This window comes from Pelobates fuscus, chromosome 3 (genome assembly GCF_036172605.1).
Source record: "Pelobates fuscus isolate aPelFus1 chromosome 3, aPelFus1.pri, whole genome shotgun sequence".
Taxonomy (NCBI): Eukaryota; Metazoa; Chordata; class Amphibia; order Anura; family Pelobatidae; genus Pelobates; species Pelobates fuscus.
The window spans coordinates 411,280,608-411,305,329 of record NC_086319.1 but is presented as its reverse complement, the minus strand read 5'-3'; the positions used below and the strand labels follow the sequence as shown (position 1 = coordinate 411,305,329).

At 38.2% G+C, this 24,722-nt stretch overlaps 1 protein-coding gene across 1 annotated transcript; it reads left to right on the top strand.

Annotated features, from left to right (window-relative positions):
- Positions 1–2,676: 2,676 nt before the first annotated feature.
- LOC134602023 (olfactory receptor 11L1-like) lies at positions 2,677–3,600 on the top strand. Its single transcript, XM_063446525.1, has one exon. The coding sequence runs from the start codon at positions 2,677–2,679 to the stop codon at positions 3,598–3,600; it is 924 nt and encodes a 307-aa protein (XP_063302595.1).
- Positions 3,601–24,722: the final 21,122 nt, after the last annotated feature.

Below are 24,722 nucleotides of genomic sequence, written 5' to 3'. Positions count from 1 at the left end.
AATATGTCTTGTTCCTCCATGGATTTGGTTCTATGCTCTAGAGAACTTTTTGTATTCTCTTTGGTTGTCTAAACAGGTATAAAATTGAAGGGAAAGGTGACAATCCCAGAGCAAACTATAGTATGCTTATGTTATATGTGTGATCTGGAACACAAGAATATCTCTGCAGTTTTCTAAATAATTCAATGTCTTTCATAATAGGTCTTGAATCCAGTCTGCTTGGTGGATCAAGTGGTCTGACATAGAAACTGTCTCCAAGTCTCAAAAAAGATCAGTCTTCTACGTGGTAGACTGGTGGCTTCTGCAGCTTCAGATTCTTATTTTTATTATTCGATCACCGGGTATTGGGAACACAACTTGCTGAACTCACATATTGTCCTTAGGTATAATGTGATTAAAGTGAAACGTTGGTCCTTGGGAATTCTATTAAAGAATATATGATATATTGGAAAATAAACATTATCAAATGAAAAATACAAACAAGACAAAAAAATAAAAGAAACAGATGAAAAGTGCTAACATGAAATGCTTTAAAAACAATGCTTTTTCTAGTTCCTTTTGATGTTGTTGGACAGATCTTATCTATGGTAATTTTTTTATTATTTCCCTGTGCATTCAGTCAAGTAACCACATTTTTACATTTGATCTACTACTTGAAGCTCACGTTGGTTCAAAATACTCACAGCTTTACAAATTTATTATGTTGTACCATTATATTTTGTTGTTTGCTTACAATCAATGATTGGTGATCAATGTGAACAAATAATGCAAATGGGTTAAAATCCTTCCAACAATATTCAAAACTGTAGGCTTGCAGTACACCAGATTCACAGCAGTCAATGCATTTCAATAGACTCAGAGTTTAGTTAAAGTGATAATCAAGTACAAAACACATTGACACATTGACTACTGTTAATTTGGTGGACCATCATCCCACCGTGCTGTTGCATTACTGGAAGGATTTTAATCCATTTGCGGGGAATAAATGGGGGGGGGGGAGTTTATGAATTACCTTGGCCTTTCATTTCAAATACGATTTATTTAAAAACACTATTAAAAATGCAATTCCTTCTTTTAAAACATTAGTAACATATATATTTACTGTTCCTACATTACTCATGAAAAAATGTATCACATATTTATTAACCCTGCACGAGATTGTACGTTTTGATAACGTGTCAATTTAATATTGAGCCTCCTTTTTGAAAATATTATTTTAATCTAACATTGAAAATAGCATTCTCTACTAAAAAATAACCCATAAGAGTTCCATATATAAATGTGTTTTGTTATAATTCTAAAATGTTGGAATGATGGTGTTGGTATTTTGTTTCTCTCCACCTCTTTCAATCCATGCTTGCTCCTCTCTCCCACTGACCAAGTTTTCTTCTAAATATTTCACCCACACCTCGCTCAAAGTCAAGCCTAGAAGATCTAGCAATCACAAACTCACAAAACAGCACATTTTGTAGGAGGGAGCGAGTGTTGAATCTTCATTCCTTTTAATATACAGAATCAATGTTGGGAATGTACTACTCATGATCTTCACAATCAGACAAGACATTTCTTATTTTCCGTGGAGCCTAGAACATCACCAGTCATTTTCTAATTATTCACTTACAGACTCTGCCTACAAATTAATAACGTATAATGTACTTAAAGGAAAGCATGTATACCTGATGTATATGTGCATGCACTGTGTGTGATCAGTTCCAAAATGCACTAGGTGAAATAATGGTAATGAACATAGACATACACAGCACATTTCATAAAGGATTGCACCCCAGAGAAAGCATATTTTTATTAAAGAAAGGTAAATATTTGTGAGATATGAAGAGGTAAGTCACATTTTGTTTGTCACACATTCTGGAACATGATTTTGCTAATTTAAATCACAATTTATTTGATATCAAATAACACTAACTGAATGATGAAACTTAAAAAAATATTTTGCTCTAGTTATGAACAGGTGTATAAAATAACAGTCTAAGTTCAGGATTGTCATCTTTAACCAGAAACTGACCCAAACATGCAGCTAGATACCAAACTATGGATCAGAGAGTACAATTTGTGCTGCATTAAAATGTATTTCAACAAATTCATTGAGTCTGTTGCAATTAAGCGGATACAGAGATGTATATAAATATATCCTTGTTTAGAAGAATCTACTAAAAAATCTCCTGCTGTATTATCGTTGTCACCATACTTCACCATTTTCCTTGCAACTTTGATATTATTTGATATTATTTGATATTATTTGATATTATTCATTAAATTAAAATGCATGTAAATGTCACTTTAATTTAGAATTTATAGAAAATAACAACAAAAGTAATTCTCTGTATTTCCCCCAGATAACGAATGTCATACATCAAACGTTCCTCGCCATTATTCTTTTCATTAGGCATTGTGATCTTCTAAAAGCTTCATTTCATTACAAATAGTAAGATACACACACTCACATTCCCCCCTTCCCCCCTCCCCCCCGATGTTCTTAAACTGATGCTTATATCATAATATATAAAGCTTTTATAATCAGTAAAAATTATACGATATACATTTTGATGGGTGATTTTTATTTTATAGCTTTATTTTATGTTAAAATTCTATTCTAAAAGTGAATATAACCATCATGCACCAATAATATCAGTTTATATTTTTATTTTCTCTCAGGCAATGAATATCATAAACCAAACAATTATCACTGAGATTATTCTCCTTGGATTTAGGGATTTTCCAGATTTAAATACAACTATTCTATTTTTCCTTCCTCTTTTACTTATTGTGACTGTATCTGGAAATATTATGATCATTTGGCTGGTGGCATCTACCAGCAGTCTCCAGTCTCCCATGTACTTCTTCTTAACACAACTGTCCATTTCTGATTTACTTGTAACAACAACCATTGTCCCCAATACACTTTATATCATATATAATGAAGGGGGCACTATGTCTTTTCCAAGTTGCATTATTCAGTTTTATTTTCTTGCTTGGTCTGAAGCATCTGAGTGTTTTCTTCTGTCTATAATGGCTTATGACAGATATATGGCCATATGTAACCCTCTGAGATATAGCTCTTTAATTAATCAAATGTTATGCATTAAATTGGCTATCATCATTTGGCTTTTAGGATTTTCTTTGCAACTCATTGTAATAATCTCAATAATTCAACTTCAGTTTTGTAGCTCAAATGTTATTGATCATTTTTTCTGTGACCTTTCCCCACTCTTAGAACTTTCTTGTTCAGACACCAACATTATTGAAGTGGAAATTCTCATATTGTGTGTTCCATTTACGTTTACTCCTCTATTAAGTATTGTTGTTTTTTATGTGTATATTGTCCAGGTTGCACTTGCAATTTCAACCACAAATGGAAGATCAAAAGTATTCTCCACTTGTAGCTCCCACCTCATTGTGGTTTCTATATTTTACGGCAGCCTAACAGGAATCTATATGCTTCCAGCCAAGAAAAAATCTATGGTTGTCAACAAAATTGCATCCTTGTTATACACTGTGCTAACTCCTATGCTTAATCCAATCATTTACAGTCTGAGGAACAGAGATATCAAAGAAGCTTTGAAAAAAATAAGTTGCTTGTAGCCATAACAACATTAAAAATTGGTATTATAAGATGTGTCGTTGGGTCCTGGCATCAATTAAGTATTAAGTTGCATATTTCAAACAAATTTAACTTCTTGATGGCATAAGGGCAAAAGGAGGGCTTTAACCTGTTTGTGTCCCGTGAAGGAAATTTTCCATCATTGCAGTTTTACCATTAAGGTTTCAAGATGGAAATGTTTTCGTCATTTACTTTCACTCCAGATCGCCTCAGTTGTTGTAGTCGTGGTAATAATGCTGTTGCTGTGTGCCTTGATATCTGAGGGGTACAGGGTAAAATCTAGCATGTTAAATTTTTTACTTTTTTTTTACTTTTTTTCACATTGAAATTCGCCAGATGGTTACGTTGCCTTTGAGACCATATGGTAGCCCAGGAATAAAAACTATATAGTAGGGGCTGCATTCACATGGGGTAAATAATTGGTCAGCATGGCAGTTAGATGTTCTTCTGACAACATGGCGGCCTGTGAAATAATTAATAAGGGTCAGTCATCTTCATTGACCATTATGAAGTTAGTTCACAGGCTGACCAGGTTGGCAGCCACATATCAGTTTTTTTCTAATTTGTGAAAATGTACCAGGCTACATTAATTAAGCCGCTGATGCCTTATCTCGTTGCAAATTTCAGGAATTCTTCACTCTTCACCTATCTGCCAACAAGTACCCAACTCATACCCCAGAATTCAACAACCTAATCCTGGATTTACCAATCTATTTGTTTCATAAACACAAGAAAAACCTATAATAGAGCTATGGTCATTTTCAAGCGGTTCTCAATAGAGTTTAACATTTACGATTATTCGATTCAAAACATGGTAGCAATTGCCACATTTAAACTTTCATACAACACAATCAAACTCTATTTAACAGGAGTACAACATCACATCATGACCACTTCACCAAACCATGTTCCCTTTCTTTGTTCATACCCTATCAAGAACATACTGAAAGGCATCAACAAAATAGATCACCACACAATCCAGAAACGCCTTCCTATAGTCGGTGTGAATTTCAGGCCTTATCAGATATCCTGGAAACACAACCATTCAAACCACACACTAATATGCTCCTAAAGACCGCTATTTACATAGCATTCTATGGGGTTTTGAGACCTAGGGAGTTCACGATAGTAACTCGATCAGACAAACATTTGTGTCTCACTATCAAAGACTTAAAAAATGTGAATTTTCATTATATTTTATCACTAAGTCATTCTAAAACTAAGCAGTCTGGCCATCCACTGGAAGGACCCTTCAACCATACTGAGAATCACTGGTGCCCGGTTAAAGTTTTGGACACTTATTTACACCACGTTAGAGACACATCAAGAAATTCACCGCTATTCACACTACTAGGCGGTCCCCTCACAACTTCCAAGTTCATTGTGTTACATAAGAACTCTATGCATTAGATAAGGATAGGATCCAGCCTCTTACTCTGGACACTCATTTAGAATTGGTGCAGCTTCAGCTGCATCCAGTATCAATACACCCATTCACATCATTAAAAGACTAGGATGTTGGAAATCTGCGGTATACAATAGAGGCATACTACAACCAGAGAAAGAATTAAGGAAATCATTTAAGGATCTTGTTTTATAATTGTGAAGCAATAAATTGTTTTTTTTTTTTTTTTGCATTTCTTTTTGCGATCTTATATTACAGGCCTACCCTTACGTCAGTTTGGGGCACACCCACGCCGACTTGCTCCAATCTCAAGGTATATCACAGCCTTTATATTACTGACCACAAGTTTAAAGGCCAAAGGCCTGTATTTGTGGGAGGAGTTAGTGTTCCCATAAAAACCCTAACCCCCCTTCTTACCTCTGCCTTGACGATCGGTTCACCCCACCCACCTCACCCCTTTTAATAAATTCTACCAGGGGGGCCCTCTTTTATTACAGGCCTACCCTTAGGTCGGTTTTGGCACACCCACATCGACTTGCTCCAATCTCAAGGTATATCACGGCCTATATATTGCCGACCACAAATATATTATATATATATAAAGAAAATAACTAATGAGGATGGTTAGTTTTAGACTAAGAAAGCCAGTCCGTGCCACTGAAATGACCTCTTGTGTATAACATAAGGTAATAAACTTTATTTAGAAAAGATATATGATAAAAAGGTAATAATAATACACACAAGAGTAGTGTTCATGCGACAAAAAAGTGATCAAACTAAATGTGTTGACGATATAGGAGTTAACCCCGTAACACCGTTATGGCATTCTATGCCGTCCCCATTCTAATGGTCTTTAAAGCAGCATAGAATGCCGTAATGGCTTAAGCCCCCAGGAGGTCCGAGGTACTTACCTCCGCCGCGATCCTCTTCGGGAGGACTGCCTGACAGCCTAGGCAGCCCTCTCCCTGCAAATCAGGACCCCAGGGGCCATGTGATTGCTCACAAAGAACGATCACATGGCCCTCTATAGCTAACTGTGGATCTGCCTGCAGCGGGACTGTTTGGGCTGTCAGACAGTCCCTGCTGGTGGGAAGTGTAAAAATATATATATTATATGTATTATAGATATACATCTTATATATATGTAATGTCATGCATAGTGTATTATAATATTAATATAAGTACATATATTAGTATTACACTTGTATATTGTTCTGAATATATATATTCGTAACAAAACACATTTAGAATGACATTCTATATATATATATATATATATATATAGATATATATAAAATACAAATAACCGCAAATATATGAATATAGATAAATAAATATAATTACATTAATGATTACATAAGTATACACGTAAAATTTAAATACTTATATATGTATATATATTAAAATTCTACATGTATATTTAAGTAATTTTTTAGCATAATTATGTGATTTTATTAATTAAAATTTGATTGACATGCCTGTAACCCAGGCAGAAAGTGCAGAGAATTTAATTCGCAAGCACTATATTTAACCCTGTAACTTTCCAAGACACCATAAAACCTGTACATGAGGGGTATTGTTTTACTCTGGAGACTTCCCTGAACACAAATATTAGTGTTTCAAAATGGTAAATTGTATTACAACGATGGTAATTCTTTTTAGTAAAAATTATGTTTCTTGCATTTTTCATCAGGTACTTTAACTGATGATATTATTGTTGTAATATGTTTTACTGTTTTGAAACACTAATGTTTGTGTTCAGTGAATTCTCCTAAGTATAACAGTACCCCCCATGTACAGGTTTTATAGTGTTTTGGAAAGTTAGAGAGACATATATAAGGCTTGCGTTTCAGTTTTTTCTCATTGAAATTTGGTTTGGTAATGTTGCCTTTGAGACCGTATGGGGGCTCAGAAATAAGAATACCCACCCATGATGGCATACCATTTGCAAAAGTAGACAACCCAAGGTATTGAAAGTGGGGTATGTCCAGTTTATTTTAGTAGCCACTTAGTCACAAACACTGGCCAAATATTAGTTTGTTTCACACAAAAACAAATATGAATGCTAACTTTAGCCAGTGTTTGTGACTAAGTGGCTACTAAAAAAGACTGTATATAGCCCACTTGCAACACCTTGGGTTGTCTACTTTTTTTTTACTAATGTTTTTTAAAAATCGTAATTTCTCACACTATTTTAGATTTTATTCATAATAAATTGTGTTTTATAAATTAATAGTTTATGGGAAATTAAAGCCATGGTTCTCTTGAACAAAATTATATATAATAAGTGTGGGTGCATGTAATATAAAAGAGTTGAATTACGGTTGAACAGACATATAGCGCAAATTCAAGTTTTTGTTTACATTTTGTTTTGATCAGAACGTGTACTATTGACTTCATCCTGAAGGGGTTAAATAATACAGTCTATACTCCACAAGGTAACTGCTTTGCCTAGCCACTACCAGTTCTCGTTACGTGTTACAACTTTCATTCACTGATTTAGAGCATAGCAGGTCTTTTTGAACTTTTTGGGGAAAGAAAATATTTTTTCTTTCAGTATGTTCATGTTCAATAATATGAAATAATGATAATAATAATAATAATAATAATAATAATGTTTCTCTTGTCTAGCTACTCCAAGTGCTTTACATAAATGTGAGAGATAGATTAATAGACTGCAGAATTGTTAAATCGATCCTGTTACGAGTCTGGTTAGGTCATTGCAATGTCTTGCCAATGCCAGTGTTATTCATACTAACATTGAGAGCTAGAGTGTATATTAAATTGTTTAACGTATCATAGTGTGAGATTGGTAAGGTAACTGCTGTGTCTAGCCACTGCCAGAACTGATTAGGTGATTTAGTGTGGCAGCTTTATTTTTACTGTTTGTATAAACAATACACATTCATATACCAATTTATTTTAATAATAAAAACAAGCACACCCTCATCAATGTTATGTCCTGATCCCAAGTAGAAATGAAGGCAGAGTAGAGGTCATCTTCTCCAATCCAGAAGTGACATTTGCATTCCAGCATTGCTAAGCACTTGAGTTTAAAATTGGTATCTCCGCAAATAAAGCAACGTTAAGATAAGTTAAAAAGACAAAGTAAGCAAATAGCAAAATGCTGTACAGGTATTGGGGACTCACGTAGATGTTATTCTATAAGCATCCATACAGACTACCATAAATTAAACCTTATAATTTCAGTTTGGATCTACTCTGAATCCTTTACATGAGCACATTGAAAACACTCACTATGAGTAACACAAACGTCACTTCCGGATGTAGCGCACCTGGAAGAAAGTGTGAATATACAGAACTGGATATAATTTGGCTAAGAATGATAATTTCCCAGGCCATCGGAGTGAGGAAGGAATCCAAACACCACCTGACTTGGTGGTGTGTGCTATCGGTGCTGATATGTTTTTTTTCTTTTTCTTTCTTTTTTTTTTTAGCATTTCAGACATGTACCTGCCTTGCATAGTTTTGCTAATGCAAAAGTAAAGAGAGAAAAAAGGAGAAAGGTAGGAATGAGTAAATTATCCTAACAGAGTGAGTTTCCTCTCTCAGGAGAGAAATAGTACGGGAAAAATAAAGTGACCAATTCTTAATTTCCCAAAATTTTAAAACTTAGCTTTTAATCTCAAACTAAATAAAATAAAAATGACGGTAGGGAAGATAACCCACCAAGCAGTGTATATTATTTAGTTTGAGATTAAAAGCTAAGTTTTAAAATTTTGGGAAATGAAGAATCAGTCACTTTATTTTTCCCGTACTGTTTCTCTCTTGAGAGAGGAAAACTCACTCTGTTAGGATAATTTACTCATTCCTACCTTTCTCCTTTTTTCTCTCTTTACTTTAGTATTTTTGGTGAAGATATTCACTAGGGGTTATCCCCCACTTAGGAGAAACTTATTAAAACATCCCCCCCCCCCCCCACACCCCCTTTTGTTTTTTACTAGTTTTGCTAATGCTTCTATATTTCAGGCCTTGGTACTCTTGTCATCATAAATATTTCATGTTAAATTATTAATTTCTATAAAAAACCCCGTCCTGAATTCCCTTCCCCCCTCCCCCACCAAACCTTTGTTTTATTTTATTGTGTATACTTATTTGTCTAGTTTACTTTATCATTTTACTTTTTGGAGAGAGTTAGAGTCACTTATTTCTAGTATTGTATCTTTATTTTATTACTCTATTTTTGTCTGCCTGATTAGGGGATAAGGTCTTTGCCTTCTTTTCTTTGTCTCCCCTTCTTTTTTTCCTTTTTACCCTTTCTCCTTACTTCCTGTTTCCTTTCCCCTTCCTCTCTTCCCTTCCCTTTTCCTTTCCTTTTTTCTATTCTTCCTCCCTTTTGTCCTTTCCTTTCCCACTTTTCTTTTCCTTTTCCTTTCCATTTTCCCTTTTTTTTCTCCTGGCCCTCTTTTCACTATGTTTGGACCTTAGGTAATACAATACAATAACACTAATACAGCTAAGTGTTACATACTGGGTTCATAAGGGAGGAGAGAAATGGTGATGTTAATTATTAAGCTATCATATCCATAGTACCTATCCAAATGTCCCAGAATTCTATTTGAGTAGATATGTTTCCTAAATTCACCAAGATACCCCTTTCCATTCTTGCTTGCCAAATGACTTGTGTTATTAATTCTTGAATGTGTGGGATTGTCTCTGTTTTCCAGTTTTGTGCTAAAAGTAATTTAGCTGCTGTAATTACATGTAAAATTATCATTAATATTTTTTTGGGGGTCATTTTTGGCCAGTACAAATTTAGCAGAACTACTTGTGGTTTGAAAGCTAATTTTGTATTTGTTATTTTATATATAGCCTCAATTACATCTTTCCAGAAATGATTTATGGGTTTGCACTGCTATCAACTGTGGATTAAATTGCCTTCATTAATGTTACATTTCCAGCATCTATCTGATGAATCTGGAAAAAATTTATTTAATCGTTTCGGTGTTAAATACCATCAGTTTGAAAGCTGAAATTGGGTTTCCATAAGGTTTAAGCAGTGTACATATTTATTTAATCTATTTAGGGAGCTTATCCATTCTTCTTCTTCTATATGTATTTGTAGTTCTTTTTCCCATTTGTTAATCAGTTCTATCGGTTTATCATGTCTCCATCTGTACATAACTTTTGCACATTTTGCCATTAGGTTTCTATAGTTCTTTAATTCAAATAGATGTTTGAGAATTGTAATTTTCTCCCCCTCATTTTGGAGGAGATATTTTGTTAAGAAGCCCTTAATTTGCAGATAGTTAAAATTGTCTTCGGAAGAACTTTTAAATTCCTCCACTATTTGATAAAAGATTTTGATTCTATGTTCCGTTATTATGTTTTTAAATTTCCTTATGCCCCCTGTCTTCCAAGTGTCTACTTTTATGGTGTCCATAAAAAAGGGAAGCGCATCTAATATTCTGTTTCTGAGTTCTGTATTGTTTGTAAATTTGCCCCACCAACTTGTTAATTCTTTGAGTATCTGGGATTTCATTTGTGCCTCTTTGATGATTTTTTTTTTATTTACATCTAGTACCCAAAATAGTGACATTAGATTTCTTAACCCAGTTTTAGCTTTTTTCATTTTGTACCATGTTTCTTGGGTTGCAGCAATATTTTGCGATAGTAAGATATGGAAAAGTCTGCTGGCCTGATAACATTGTATTATTTCCAGACAACCCAGACCTCCATCCTGTCTTGATCTAGCCAAAACTTTCCTTTTAACTCTTGCTGTCTTGCCGCCCCATACAAATTTATAGAAGGATGAGTGTAATAAAGATAGTCAGTTTTCTGGGAAATTGAGTGGGATCATTCTGCATAAATACAGCCATTTTTTGTAAAATATATGCTTTTAGAATATTGATCCTACCCGACAAAGAAAATCCAATGCCTTTTCAGTCCCTTAAGTTTTTATTAGTCTGAATAAGTAAAGGTAAACAATTGGTTTCTACTATATTTTTAAATTCTGAGGTTAATGTTATACCTAAATATTTGAATCTGTTCTTGTTTTCTGGTAGCCCAAGGTTTTGTACAAGAAAGTGGATTGACCTTTTATTCAGGTTTTTACTATAAATATTGATTTCTCTATATTAATTTTGTATCCTGACATTTTAGAGTATTTATTTATCTCCTTCAGTAGCTCTGGGACTGATGTTTTTGCTTCATCTAAAGTTAGTAGGATGTCATCTGCAAAAATATTTAGTTTACTTTGTCCTAGGGAGTTTGTAAATCCTTTATTTTTTATTTTGTCTTATTAAACAATACACCCTGTCAATGCTTTCTCTGTGTCTATTGACAGTAAAATTAGAGGGGTTCCTTTAATCTCTTTCTTCTAATATATTTATTATTTTTCTAATGTTGATTGAAGACCTCCTTCAATCACCACCTGGTATGAATCGTTAATTAGTTGTGCTAAGACTATTTTTAATCTATCTGCAATAATAATATTTTAATATCTGTATTAATTAACAATATAGGTCTGTGACAAAGTGCCCTTTGTCACTGGCTTTGTATGTGACAAACTGTCCTTTGCCCCTGGCTTTTGGAGGAGCTTGATTGCCAGCCTACTGCCGTATGACTATGGAACTGTGGTGTATGGCCCTTTAAAAACATTATTTGGGCATATTGGATTGTAACACACTTTTTGTGCCCCTTTAATTCCATTAGAAAATGTTCCTCTTCCCCTCCCACCTTTTCCTGTCTATTGTTCTCCAGCAGGGCGTTGTCCCAGGGACACTGTCAGACCAGTTGAAACTGTCTGCTTTGTCCCTCCTCAATCTCTCATCAGCCCTTGCTAAACTTCCTGTTTTTATTATATAATTGAAAATATTGGTAAGTTCCCCTTCTAGATGATCTTTCATCTGCCATTTTTATCAAGTGGCTTCTAGCTACGCTTTAATAAGCACACCAGACCATAATATCTGATGTACCTTTTTTGTTTTATTTTCTGAGAAGAAAAGATTTGTAATATTCTAAAAAAAAATTCACATTTTGTTTGTTAATGTCATATTAAATCTTTTAAACACCACTCTTTACGGAATGTGTCAAAGTTATTTTTGTATTCCAACATGATGGGACTGTGATCTGACCATGCTATATCCTAGAAACATAGAAACATAGAAACATAGAATGTGACGGCAGATAAGAACCATTCGGCCCATCTAGTCTGCCCAGTTTTCTAAATACTTTCATTAGTCCCTGGCCTTATCTTATAGTTAGGATAGCCTTATGCCTATCCCACGCATGCTTAAACTCCGTTACTGTGTTAACCTCTACCACTTCAGCTGGAAGGCTATTCCATGCATCCACTACCCTCTCAGTAAAGTAATACTTCCTGATATTATTTTTAAACCTTTGTCCCTCTAATTTAAGACTATGTCCTCTTGTTGTGGTAGTTTTTCTTCTTTTAAATATCGTCTCCTCCTTTACTGTGTTGATTCCCTTTATGTATTTAAATGTTTCTATCATATCCCCCCTGTCTCGTCTTTCCTCCATGCTATACATGTTAAGATCCTTTAACCTTTCCTGGTAAGTTTTATCCTGCAATCCATGAACCAGTTTAGTAGCCCTTCTTTGAACTCTCTCTAAGGTATCAATATCCTTCTGAAGATAGGGTCTCCAGTACTGTGTACAGTACTCCAAGTGAGGTCTCACCAGTGTTCTGTACAATGGCATGAGCACTTCCCTCTTTCTACTGCTAATACCTCTCCCTATACAACCAAGCATTCTGCTAGCATTTCCTGCTGCTCTATTACATTGTCTGCCTACCTTTAAGTCATCAGAAATAATCACCCCTAAATCCCTTTCCTCAGATGTTGAGGTTAGGACTCTATCAAATATTCTGTACTCTGCCCTTGGGTTTTTACGTCCAAGATGCATTATCTTGCACTTATCCACATTAAATGTCAGTTGCCACAACTCTGACCATTTTTCTAGTCTACCTAAATCATTTTCCATTTGGCTTATCCCTCCTGGAACATCAACCCTGTTACATATCTTAGTATCATCCGCAAAAAGACACACCTTGCCATCAAGACCTTCTGCAATATCACTAATAAAAATATTAAAGAGAATGGGTCCAAGTACAGATCTCTGAGGTACCCCACTGGTGACAAGCCCAAGCTTCGAATATACTCCATTGACTACAACCCTCTGTTGCCTGTCACTCAGCCACTGCCTTACCCATTCAACAATATTGGAATCCAAACTCAAAGATTGTAGTTTGTTGATAAGCCTTCTATGTGCAACAGTGTCAAAAGCCTTACTGAAATCGAGGTAAGCAATGTCTACTGCACCACCCTGATCTATAATTTTAGTTACCCAATCAAAAAAATCAATAAGATTAGTTTGGCATGATCTCCCTGAAGTAAACCCATGTTGTCTCTGATCTTGAAATCCATGTGTTTTTAGATGTTCAACAATCCTATCCTTTAACATGGTTTCCATCACTTTCCCCACTACTGAAGTTAGGCTTACTGGCCTATAGTTTCCCGACTCCTCCCTATTACCTTTCTTGTGAATGGGCACAACATTCGCTAACTTCCAATCTTCTGGGACTACTCCTGTTATCAATGATTGGTTAAATAAATCTGTTAATGGTTTTGCTAGTACACCACTAAGCTCTTTTAATAGCTTTGGGTGTATTCCATCAGGTCCCATTGACTTATTTGTCTTTACTTTTGACAGTTGAAATAGAACCTCTTCCTCTGTAAACTCACGTGTAATAAATGACTCATTTATCCTTTTTCTTAACTGAGGTCCCTTTCCTTCATTTTCATCTGTAAATACAGAACAAAAATATTCATTGAGGCAGTCAGCTAGACCTTTATCCTCTTCTACATACCTTCCTTTTGTTTTTAATCTAACTAATCCTTGTTTTACTTTTCTTTTCTCATTTATGTATCTAAAAAAGGTTTTGTCCCCCTTTTTTACTGACTGTGCTATTTTCTCTTCTGTGTGTGATTTGGAAGCTCTTATAACTTGCTTAGCCTCTTTCTGCCTAATCTTATAGGTAATTCTATCTTCCTCACTCTGGGTTTTTTTATAATTACTAAATGCTAACTTTTTGTTTTTTACTATTTTGGCTACATCTGTGGAGTACCACAGTGGTTTCTTGAATTTTTTGCTTTTACTGACAAGCCTAATGCAATTTTCTGTTGCCTTCAGTAGTGCAACTTTTAAATAATCCCATTTCTTTTGGACTCCATTTAAATTGCTCCAGTCTGATAATGACTCCTTTACACATATTCTAATTTTGGAAAAGTCTGTTTTTCTAAAGTCTAAAACTTTTGTTTTTGTGTGGTGTGACTCAGTCACTGTTCTTATATTAAACCACACTGACTGATGATCAATGGATCCTAAACTTTCACCTACAGTAATATCTGATACCAAATCTCCATTTGTTAACACTAAATCTAGTATGGCCTCTTTACGAGTTGGCTCCTCAACGACTTGTTTTAGAGACAATCCCAGTAGGGAGTTTAGAATATGTGTGCTCCTGGCACAAGTAGCTATTTTTGTTTTCCAATTTATATCAGGAAGATTAAAGTCACCCATGATGATAACTTCCCCCTTCATTGTCATTTTAGCTATTTCTTCAACTAGTAGATTATCTAACTCTTCAATTTGTCCTGGGGGCCTATAAATCACACCTACACGAGTTACTGTGTGATTACCAAATTCTAACGTAACCCAAACTGACTCTATGTTCGCCTCACTAACCTTTATTAGGCTAGATTTTATGCTATTCTTTACATACAGGGCCACCCCTCCCCCTTTCTTGCCTTCCCTGTCTTTTCTATATAAAGAGTACCCTGGTATTGCTATGTCCCAGTCATTTTTCTCATTATACCATGTCTCAGTAACAGCGACTAAATCTACACTATCAGTTGCCATTATTGCCACAAGTTCATGGATCTTATTCCCTAAACTGCGAGCATTTGTAGACATGACTCTAAGCTTATCATTTTTTAACACACTTGCTACAGGCACCTTCTGTCCTTGTTTTGGGGGACAATTGGATTGATGTTTTATCACCCTTTTGCCCCCCCCTCCTAGTTTAAATACATCCTAGCAAAACCTCTGAACTGCTCACTGAGAACATTTGTTCCCTTTTGAGAAAGATGCAAACCATCTTTTTTGTACAGTTTATTTCCATTCCAAACAGAGCTACCATGAGCAATAAAGCCAAATCCTTGCTCCCGACACCATTCACCAAGCCACAAGTTAAAGTCCCTAATACGCATCCGCCTGTCATTCTGAGTGTTATGCACAGGCAGAACTTCAGAGAATGACAATGTGGAAGCAACCTGCCGTATATCATTGGCAAAAACACTAAAAACTTCCTTAACCTCTGAAACCTCATTGCAAGCCAAGTCATTTGTCCCTAAATGGACAAGTACATCCAATTCCCCTTCCTGCTTTGCTTGCTTAACAATATTACCGATACGTCTCCTGTCTCTGTGAGCAGTAGCTCCGGGAAGACACCTCACAAGACCACCATTGTCCATCTCCACACCTCTTATGATGGAATCCCCCACCAACAACTGCTTTCTATTAGGCCTCACCAAGCCTCTCTGCACAACACCACTAGCCTCAGTGCCTCTCTGCACAACACCACTAGCCTCAGTGCCTCTCTGCACAACACCACTAGCCTCAATGCCTCTCTTCACAACACCACTAGCCTCAGTGCCTCTCTTCACAACACCACTAGCCTCAGTGCCTCTCTTCACAACACCACTAGCCTCAGTGCCTCTCTGCACAACACCACTAGCCTCAGTGCCTCTCTGCACAACACCACTAGCCTCCGTGCCTCTCTGCACAACACCACTAGCCTCAGTGCCTCTCTGCACAACACAACTAGCCTCAGTGCCTCTCTGCACAACACCACTAGCCTCAGTGCCTCTCTGCACAACACCACTAGCCTCAGTGCCTCTCTGCACAACACCACTAGCCTCAGTGCCTCTCTGCACAACACCACTAGCCTCAGTGCCTCTCTGCACAACACCACTAGCCTCAGTGCCTCTCTGCACAACACCACTAGCCTCAGTGCCTCTCTGCACAACACCACTAGCCTCAGTGCCTCTCTGCACAACACCACTAGCCTCAGTGCCTCTCTGCACAACACCACTAGCCTCAGTGCCTCTCTGCACAACACCACTAGCCTCAGTGCCTCTCTCCACGACACCACTACACTCTGAAAGTGCAGAAAATGAATTATGTAGAGCAACAGACTGTGCAATATGCCTTTTATCCACAACTCCAAGTCTACCAGATCCTACAGTAATCCATCTGCCATTCCTAGTATGTCTCTGCGGCAGTGGCTTTGCAGCAGTTCCAGCAGTTTGTTTACCAGATAATTTGCAAATCTCAGACGTCAAAAATACAATCTCCTGCCGCAAAATAGAGAACTGTCTACAGATTAGACAACAACCAAACCTCCAAAAAGTGGAACGTGAAACAAATGCAAAGCAACTATTACACTGAACTAAGTCTGCCATTCCAATGAGGTGAATAATTTAAATCAAACAAACCTTAACTTTTTATTTATCCTCCTGAATACCTCGGATTACCTCCAGGTTATCTCCAGAATATCTCCAACCACACACACACTTAGAAGCAACACTCTCCAGAATATCTCCAACCACACACACACTTAGAAGCAACACTTAGATGAAGCAACCAAGCTCTATTAGCCAAGCTAATGACAACTACCCTTATATACTCCTAAAATCACCTCCCACTAGGAATGTTTAACACCTGGGTAGGCCTCCGCTTATTAGCAAACAATAGCTAATTTAAATAGCAATCAATAGCAAGTAGCTACCTAATCCAATCAAATGCCTTATAATTACCAACAGGAAATCAAACCTTGTGCAGTCAGTCACCTTTTCCTACAGATGAATCTTACCTGTAACAGTAAAAAAGAACTCTTAGCACAGCTCTTAGACAGTTGAAGCTTCTGTAAAACTCTCCAGAATATCTCCAACCACACACACATTTAGAAGCAACACTTAGATGAAGCAACCAAGCTCTATTAGCCAAGCTAATGACAACTACCCTTATATACTCCTAAAATCACCTCCCACTAGGAATGTTTAACACCTGGGTAGGCCTCCGCTTATTAGCAAACAATAGCTAATTTAAATAGCAATCAATAGCAAGTAGCTACCTAATCCAATCAAATGCCTTATAATTACCAACAGGAAATCAAACCTTGTGCAGTCAGTAACCTTTTCCTACAGATGAATCTTACCTGTAACAGTAAAAAAGAACTCTTAGCACAGCTCTTAGACAGTTGAAGCTTCTGTAAAACTCTCCAGAATATCTCCAACCACACACACACTTAGAAGCAACACTTAGATGAAGCAACCAAGCTCCTGTATCTCTATTCTTTTGGCATGATATAGCATGGCCCCATTACCCAGAATAAGATCAATTCTGGAATATGAATGAAATTTTCTAGAAGAGAATGTGTAGTCTAAAACGGAGGGGTGAAATGTTCTCCATATATCTTAAATTTTCCTGCTATTCCTGTCATTCTGGCTCTTTCTATTTCTAAAAAAAGATTTATGTAGATTTATTTGGTGCATAAATGTTAGCTAATGTGAATAGTTTATTATTTATTTCGCAGATTAAAATAACATAAAGTCCTTCTGCGTCTAATTCTTGATGTTTAATATTTTTTAAATTTTATATTTTTTATTGTGCAGGTAGGTACATGATATTTTCATGCGCCACAACAACGTTCATATTGATATGCATACAGACTTATTTGTGGCAATAGTACGTGCACATTTTTTAAGTATAAACAAAGTCGATATAACAGGCTTAACATTAGTAAATAGGTACTGCACTGTAGTTTAGCATGCAAGTGAGTTAGGATTGAGTCGCTGTATACTACTGCAGTAGTGATGTACTGAACTGTCCGCCGGCGAACAGTTCCCGGCGAAATTAGCGTGTTCGCGTTCGCCGCGGCGGGCGGACACATGCGCAGTTCGATCCGCCCCCTATTCGTCATCATTGGGCAAACTTTGACCCTGTGCCTCTCGGTCAGCAGACACATTTCAGCCAATCAGCAGCACTCCCTCCCTTCCACACCCTCCAACCTCCCTCCCAGCATCCATTTTCGATTCATTCGGAAGATGCATGCTTAGTGAGAGGAGGGAAAGTTTAGCTGCTGCTGATTAGATAGGGAAATTGATAGCTAGGCTAGGGTATTCAGTGTCCACTACAATCCTGAAGGACTCATCTGATCTCTGCTGTAAGGACAGCACCCCAAAAAACCCTTTTTAGGGCTAGAACATCAGGCTGCTTTTTTTTTTTTTCCTGTGTAATGTAATTGCAGGTGCCTGCCTGCCAGCTTCTGTGTGAGGTTCACATTGGATACTGTGCCTACTTGCCCAGTGCCACCACTCATATCTGTTTTAACAATAGGTTAAGCTTTATATTTAAAATAAATTTATTTTTTTCACTGTAATAGAAGAGCAGTTGCCTGCCTGCCAGCTTCTGTGTGAGGTTCACATTGGATACTGTGCCCACTTGCCCAGTGCCACCACTCATATCTGTTTTAACAATTGGTTAAGCTTTAGATTTAAAATAAATATTTTTTTTCACTGTAATAGAAGAGCAGTTGCCTGCCTGCCAGCTTCTGTGTCAGGTTGGATGCCTTGCCCATTTGCACAGTCAGTGCCACCACTCATATCTGTTTTAACAATAGCTTAAGCTTTAGATTTTAAAGAAATCATTTTTTTTTTCACTGTAATAGAAGATCAGTTAGTTGTCTGCAAGCATCTGGGTGTCAGGCCTACTTTAGCGTGTGCTCTGCAGACCTGTGCCAGCGTGCTTTGACAGTTGCCAATCATATCTGGTGTCTCTTTAGCGTGCTTTTACAAAGAAAAAAGGTTTCCAGTGTAAGCTAATAGCAGACAGTCAGTGTCCTTCAAGCGGCTCTGTCAGGCCTTCCTTCAGCGTGTGCCCTGCACAACCCTGCCAGCGTGCTTTGACAGTTGCCACTCATATCTTGTGTCTCTATAGCGTGCTTTTACAACCAAAATTTTGTTTCCACTGTAAAAGAAGAGCAGTTGCCTGCCTGCCAGCTTCTGTGTGAGGTTCACATTGGATACTGTGCCTACTTGCCCAGTGCCACCACTCATATCTGTTTTAACAATTGGTTAAGCTTTACATTTAAAATAAATATTTTTTTTTTTCACTGTAATAGAAGATCAGTTAGTTGTCTGCAAGCGTCTGGGTGTCAGGCCTACTTCAGCGTGTGCTCTGCAGACCTGTGCCAGCGTGCTTTCACAGTTGCCACTCATATCTGGTGTCTCTATAGCGTGCTTTTACAACCAAAATTTTGTTTCCACTGTAATAGAAGAGCAGTTGCCTGCCTGCCAGCTTCTGTGTGAGGTTCACATTGGATACTGTGCCTACTTGCCCAGTGCCACCACTCATATCTGTTTTAACAATTGGTTAAGCTTTACATTTAAAATAAATATATTTTTTTCACTGTAATAGAAGAGCAGTTAGTTGTCTGCAAGCGTCTGGGTGTCAGGCCTACTTCAGCGTGTGCTCTGCAGACCTGTGCCAGCGTGCTTTGACAGTTGCCACTCATATCTTGTGTCTCTATAGCGTGCTTTTACAACCAAAATTTTGTTTCCACTGTAATAGAAGAGCAGTTGCCTGCCTGCCAGCTTCTGTGTGAGGTTCACATTGGATACTGTGCCTACTTGCCCAGTGCCACCACTCATATCTGTTTTAACAATTGGTTAAGCTTTACATTTAAAATAAATATTTTTTTTTCACTGTAATAGAAGAGCAGTTAGTTGTCTGCAAGCGTCTGGGTGTCAGGCCTACTTCAGCGTGTGCTCTGCAGACCTGTGCCAGCGTGCTTTGACAGTTGCCACTCATATCTGGTGTCTCTATAGCGTGCTTTTACAACCAAAATTTTGTTTCCACTGTAATAGAAGAGCAGTTGCCTGCCTGCCAGCTTTTGTGTGAGGTTCACATTGGATACTGTGCCTACTTGCACAGTGCCACCACTCATATCTGTTTTAACAATTGGTTAAGCTTTACATTTAAAATAAATATTTTTTTTTCACTGTAATAGAAGATCAGTTAGTTGTCTGCAAGCGTCTGGGTGTCAGGCCTACTTCAGCGTGTGCTCTGCAGACCTGTGCCAGCGTGCTTTGACAGTTGCCACTCATATCTGGTGTCTCTATAGCGTGCTTTTACAACCAAAATTTTGTTTCCACTGTAATAGAAGAGCAGTTGCCTGCCTGCCAGCTTCTGTGTGAGGTTCACATTGGATACTGTGCCTACTTGCCCAGTGCCACCACTCATATCTGTTTTAACAATTGGTTAAGCTTTACATTTAAAATAAATATTTTTTTTTCACTGTAATAGAAGAGCAGTTAGTTGTCTGCAAGCGTCTGGGTGTCAGGCCTACTTCAGCGTGTGCTCTGCAGACCTGTGCCAGCGTGCTTTGACAGTTGCCACTCATATCTTGTGTCTCTATAGCGTGCTTTTACAACCAAAATTTTGTTTCCACTGTAATATAAGAGCAGTTGCCTGCCTGCCAGCTTCTGTGTGAGGTTCACATTGGATACTGTGCCTACTTGCCCAGTGCCACCACTCATATCTGTTTTAACAATTGGTTAAGCTTTACATTTAAAATAAATTTTTTTTTTTCACTGTAATAGAAGATCAGTTAGTTGTCTGCAAGCGTCTGGGTGTCGGGCCTACTTCAGCGTGTGCTCTGCAGACCTGTGCCGGCGTGCTTTGACAGTTGCCACTCATATCTGGTGTCTCTATAGCGTGCTTTTACAACCAAAATTTTGTTTCCACTGTAATAGAAGAGCAGTTGCCTGCCTGCCAGCTTCTGTGTGAGGTTCACATTGGATACTGTGCCTACTTGCCCAGTGCCACCACTCATATCTGTTTTAACAATTGGTTAAGCTTTACATTTAAAATAAATATTTTTTTTTCACTGTAATAGAAGAGCAGTTAGTTGTCTGCAAGCGTCTGGGTGTCAGGCCTACTTCAGCGTGTGCTCTGCAGACCTGTGCCAGCGTGCTTTGACAGTTGCCAATCATATCTGGTGTCTCTTTAGCGTGCTTTTACAAAGAAAAAAGGTTTCCAGTGTAAGCTAATAGCAGACAGTCAGTGTCCTTCAAGCGGCTCTGTCAGGCCTTCCTTCAGCGTGTGCCCTGCACAACCCTGCCAGCGTACTTTGACAGTTGCCACTCATATCTTGTGTCTCTATAGCGTGGTTTTACAACCAAAATTTTGTTTCCACTGTAATAGAAGAGCAGTTGCCTGCCTGCCAGCTTCTGTGTGAGGTTCACATTGGATACTGTGCCTACTTGCCCAGTGCCACCACTCATATCTGTTTTAACAATTGGTTAAGCTTTACATTTAAAATAAATAATTTGTTTTCACAGTAATAGAAGAGCAGTTGCCTGCCTGCCAGCTTCTGTGTCAGGTTGGATGCCTTGCCCATTTGCACAGTCAGTGCCACCACTCATATCTGTTTTAACAATAGCTTAAGCTTTAGATTTTAAAGAAATCATTTTTTTTCACTGTAATAGAAGATCAGTTAGTTGTCTGCAAGCATCTGGGTGTCAGGCCTACTTCAGCGTGTGCTCTGTAGACCTGTTCCAGCGTGCTTTGACAGTTGCCAATCATATCTGGTGTCTCTTTAGCGTGCTCTTACAAAGAAAAAAGGTTTCCAGTGTAAGCTAATAGCAGACAGTCAGTGTCCTTCAAGCGGCTCTGTCAGGCCTTCCTTCAGCGTGTGCCCTGCACAACCCTGCCAGCGTGCTTTGACAGTTGCCACTCATATCTTGTGTCTCTATAGCGTGCTTTTACAACCAAAATTTTGTTTCCACTGTAAAAGAAGAGCAGTTGCCTGCCTGCCAGCTTCTGTGTGAGGTTCACATTGGATACTGTGCCTACTTGCCCAGTGCCACCACTCATATCTGTTTTAACAATTGGTTAAGCTTTACATTTAAAATAAATATTTTTTTTTTCACTGTAATAGAAGATCAGTTAGTTGTCTGCAAGCGTCTGGGTGTCAGGCCTACTTCAGCGTGTGCTCTGCAGACCTGTGCCAGCGTGCTTTCACAGTTGCCACTCATATCTGGTGTCTCTATAGCGTGCTTTTACAACCAAAATTTTGTTTCCACTGTAATAGAAGAGCAGTTGCCTGCCTGCCAGCTTCTGTGTGAGGTTCACATTGGATACTGTGCCTACTTGCCCAGTGCCACCACTCATATCTGTTTTAACAATTGGTTAAGCTTTACATTTAAAATAAATATATTTTTTTCACTGTAATAGAAGAGCAGTTAGTTGTCTGCAAGCGTCTGGGTGTCAGGCCTACTTCAGCGTGTGCTCTGCAGACCTGTGCCAGCGTGCTTTGACAGTTGCCACTCATATCTTGTGTCTCTATAGCGTGCTTTTACAACCAAAATTTTGTTTCCACTGTAATAGAAGAGCAGTTGCCTGCCTGCCAGCTTCTGTGTGAGGTTCACATTGGATACTGTGCCTACTTGCCCAGTGCCACCACTCATATCTGTTTTAACAATTGGTTAAGCTTTACATTTAAAATAAATATTTTTTTTTCACTGTAATAGAAGAGCAGTTAGTTGTCTGCAAGCGTCTGGGTGTCAGGCCTACTTCAGCGTGTGCTCTGCAGACCTGTGCCAGCGTGCTTTGACAGTTGCCACTCATATCTGGTGTCTCTATAGCGTGCTTTTACAACCAAAATTTTGTTTCCACTGTAATAGAAGAGCAGTTGCCTGCCTGCCAGCTTCTGTGTGAGGTTCACATTGGATACTGTGCCTACTTGCACAGTGCCACCACTCATATCTGTTTTAACAATTGGTTAAGCTTTACATTTAAAATAAATATTTTTTTTTCACTGTAATAGAAGATCAGTTAGTTGTCTGCAAGCGTCTGGGTGTCAGGCCTACTTCAGCGTGTGCTCTGCAGACCTGTGCCAGCGTGCTTTGACAGTTGCCACTCATATCTGGTGTCTCTATAGCGTGCTTTTACAACCAAAATTTTGTTTCCACTGTAATAGAAGAGCAGTTGCCTGCCTGCCAGCTTCTGTGTGAGGTTCACATTGGATACTGTGCCTACTTGCCCAGTGCCACCACTCATATCTGTTTTAACAATTGGTTAAGCTTTACATTTAAAATAAATATTTTTTTTTCACTGTAATAGAAGAGCAGTTAGTTGTCTGCAAGCGTCTGGGTGTCAGGCCTACTTCAGCGTGTGCTCTGCAGACCTGTGCCAGCGTGCTTTGACAGTTGCCACTCATATCTTGTGTCTCTATAGCGTGCTTTTACAACCAAAATTTTGTTTCCACTGTAATAGAAGAGCAGTTGCCTGCCTGCCAGCTTCTGTGTGAGGTTCACATTGGATACTGTGCCTACTTGCCCAGTGCCACCACTCATATCTGTTTTAACAATTGGTTAAGCTTTACATTTAAAATAAATATTTTTTTTTCACTGTAATAGAAGATCAGTTAGTTGTCTGCAAGCGTCTGGGTGTCGGGCCTACTTCAGCGTGTGCTCTGCAGACCTGTGCCGGCGTGCTTTGACAGTTGCCACTCATATCTGGTGTCTCTATAGCATGCTTTTACAACCAAAATTTTGTTTCCACTGTAATAGAAGAGCAGTTGCCTGCCTGCCAGCTTCTGTGTGAGGTTCACATTGGATACTGTGCCTACTTGCCCAGTGCCACCACTCATATCTGTTTTAACAATTGGTTAAGCTTTACATTTAAAATAAATATTTTTTTTTCACTGTAATAGAAGAGCAGTTAGTTGTCTGCAAGCGTCTGGGTGTCAGGCCTACTTCAGCGTGTGCTCTGCAGACCTGTGCCAGCGTGCTTTGACAGTTGCCAATCATATCTGGTGTCTCTTTAGCGTGCTTTTACAAAGAAAAAAGGTTTCCAGTGTAAGCTAATAGCAGACAGTCAGTGTCCTTCAAGCGGCTCTGTCGGGCCTTCCTTCAGCGTGTGCCCTGCACAACCCTGCCAGCGTACTTTGACAGTTGCCACTCATATCTTGTGTCTCTATAGCGTGGTTTTACAACCAAAATTTTGTTTCCACTGTAATAGAAGAGCAGTTGCCTGCCTGCCAGCTTCTGTGTGAGGTTCACATTGGATACTGTGCCTACTTGCCCAGTGCCACCACTCATATCTGTTTTAACAATTGGTTAAGCTTTACATTTAAAATAAATAATTTGTTTTTACAGTAATAGAAGAGCAGTTGCCTGCCTGCCAGCTTCTGTGTCAGGTTGGATGCCTTGCCCATTTGCACAGTCAGTGCCACCACTCATATCTGTTTTAACAATAGCTTAAGCTTTAGATTTTAAAGAAATCATTTTTTTTCACTGTAATAGAAGATCAGTTAGTTGTCTGCAAGCATCTGGGTGTCAGGCCTACTTCAGCGTGTGCTCTGTAGACCTGTTCCAGCGTGCTTTGACAGTTGCCAATCATATCTGGTGTCTCTTTAGCGTGCTTTTACAAAGAAAAAAGGTTTCCAGTGTAAGCTAATAGCAGACAGTCAGTGTCCTTCAAGCGGCTCTGTCAGGCCTTCCTTCAGCGTGTGCCCTGCACAACCCTGCCAGCGTGCTTTGACAGTTGCCACTCATATCTTGTGTCTCTATAGCGTGCTTTTACAAC

Coding starts and splice junctions, on each gene's coding strand:
- LOC134602023 (XM_063446525.1), top strand. CDS start 2,677: ATGAATATCATAAACCAAACAATTATCACTGAGATTATTCTCCTTGGA.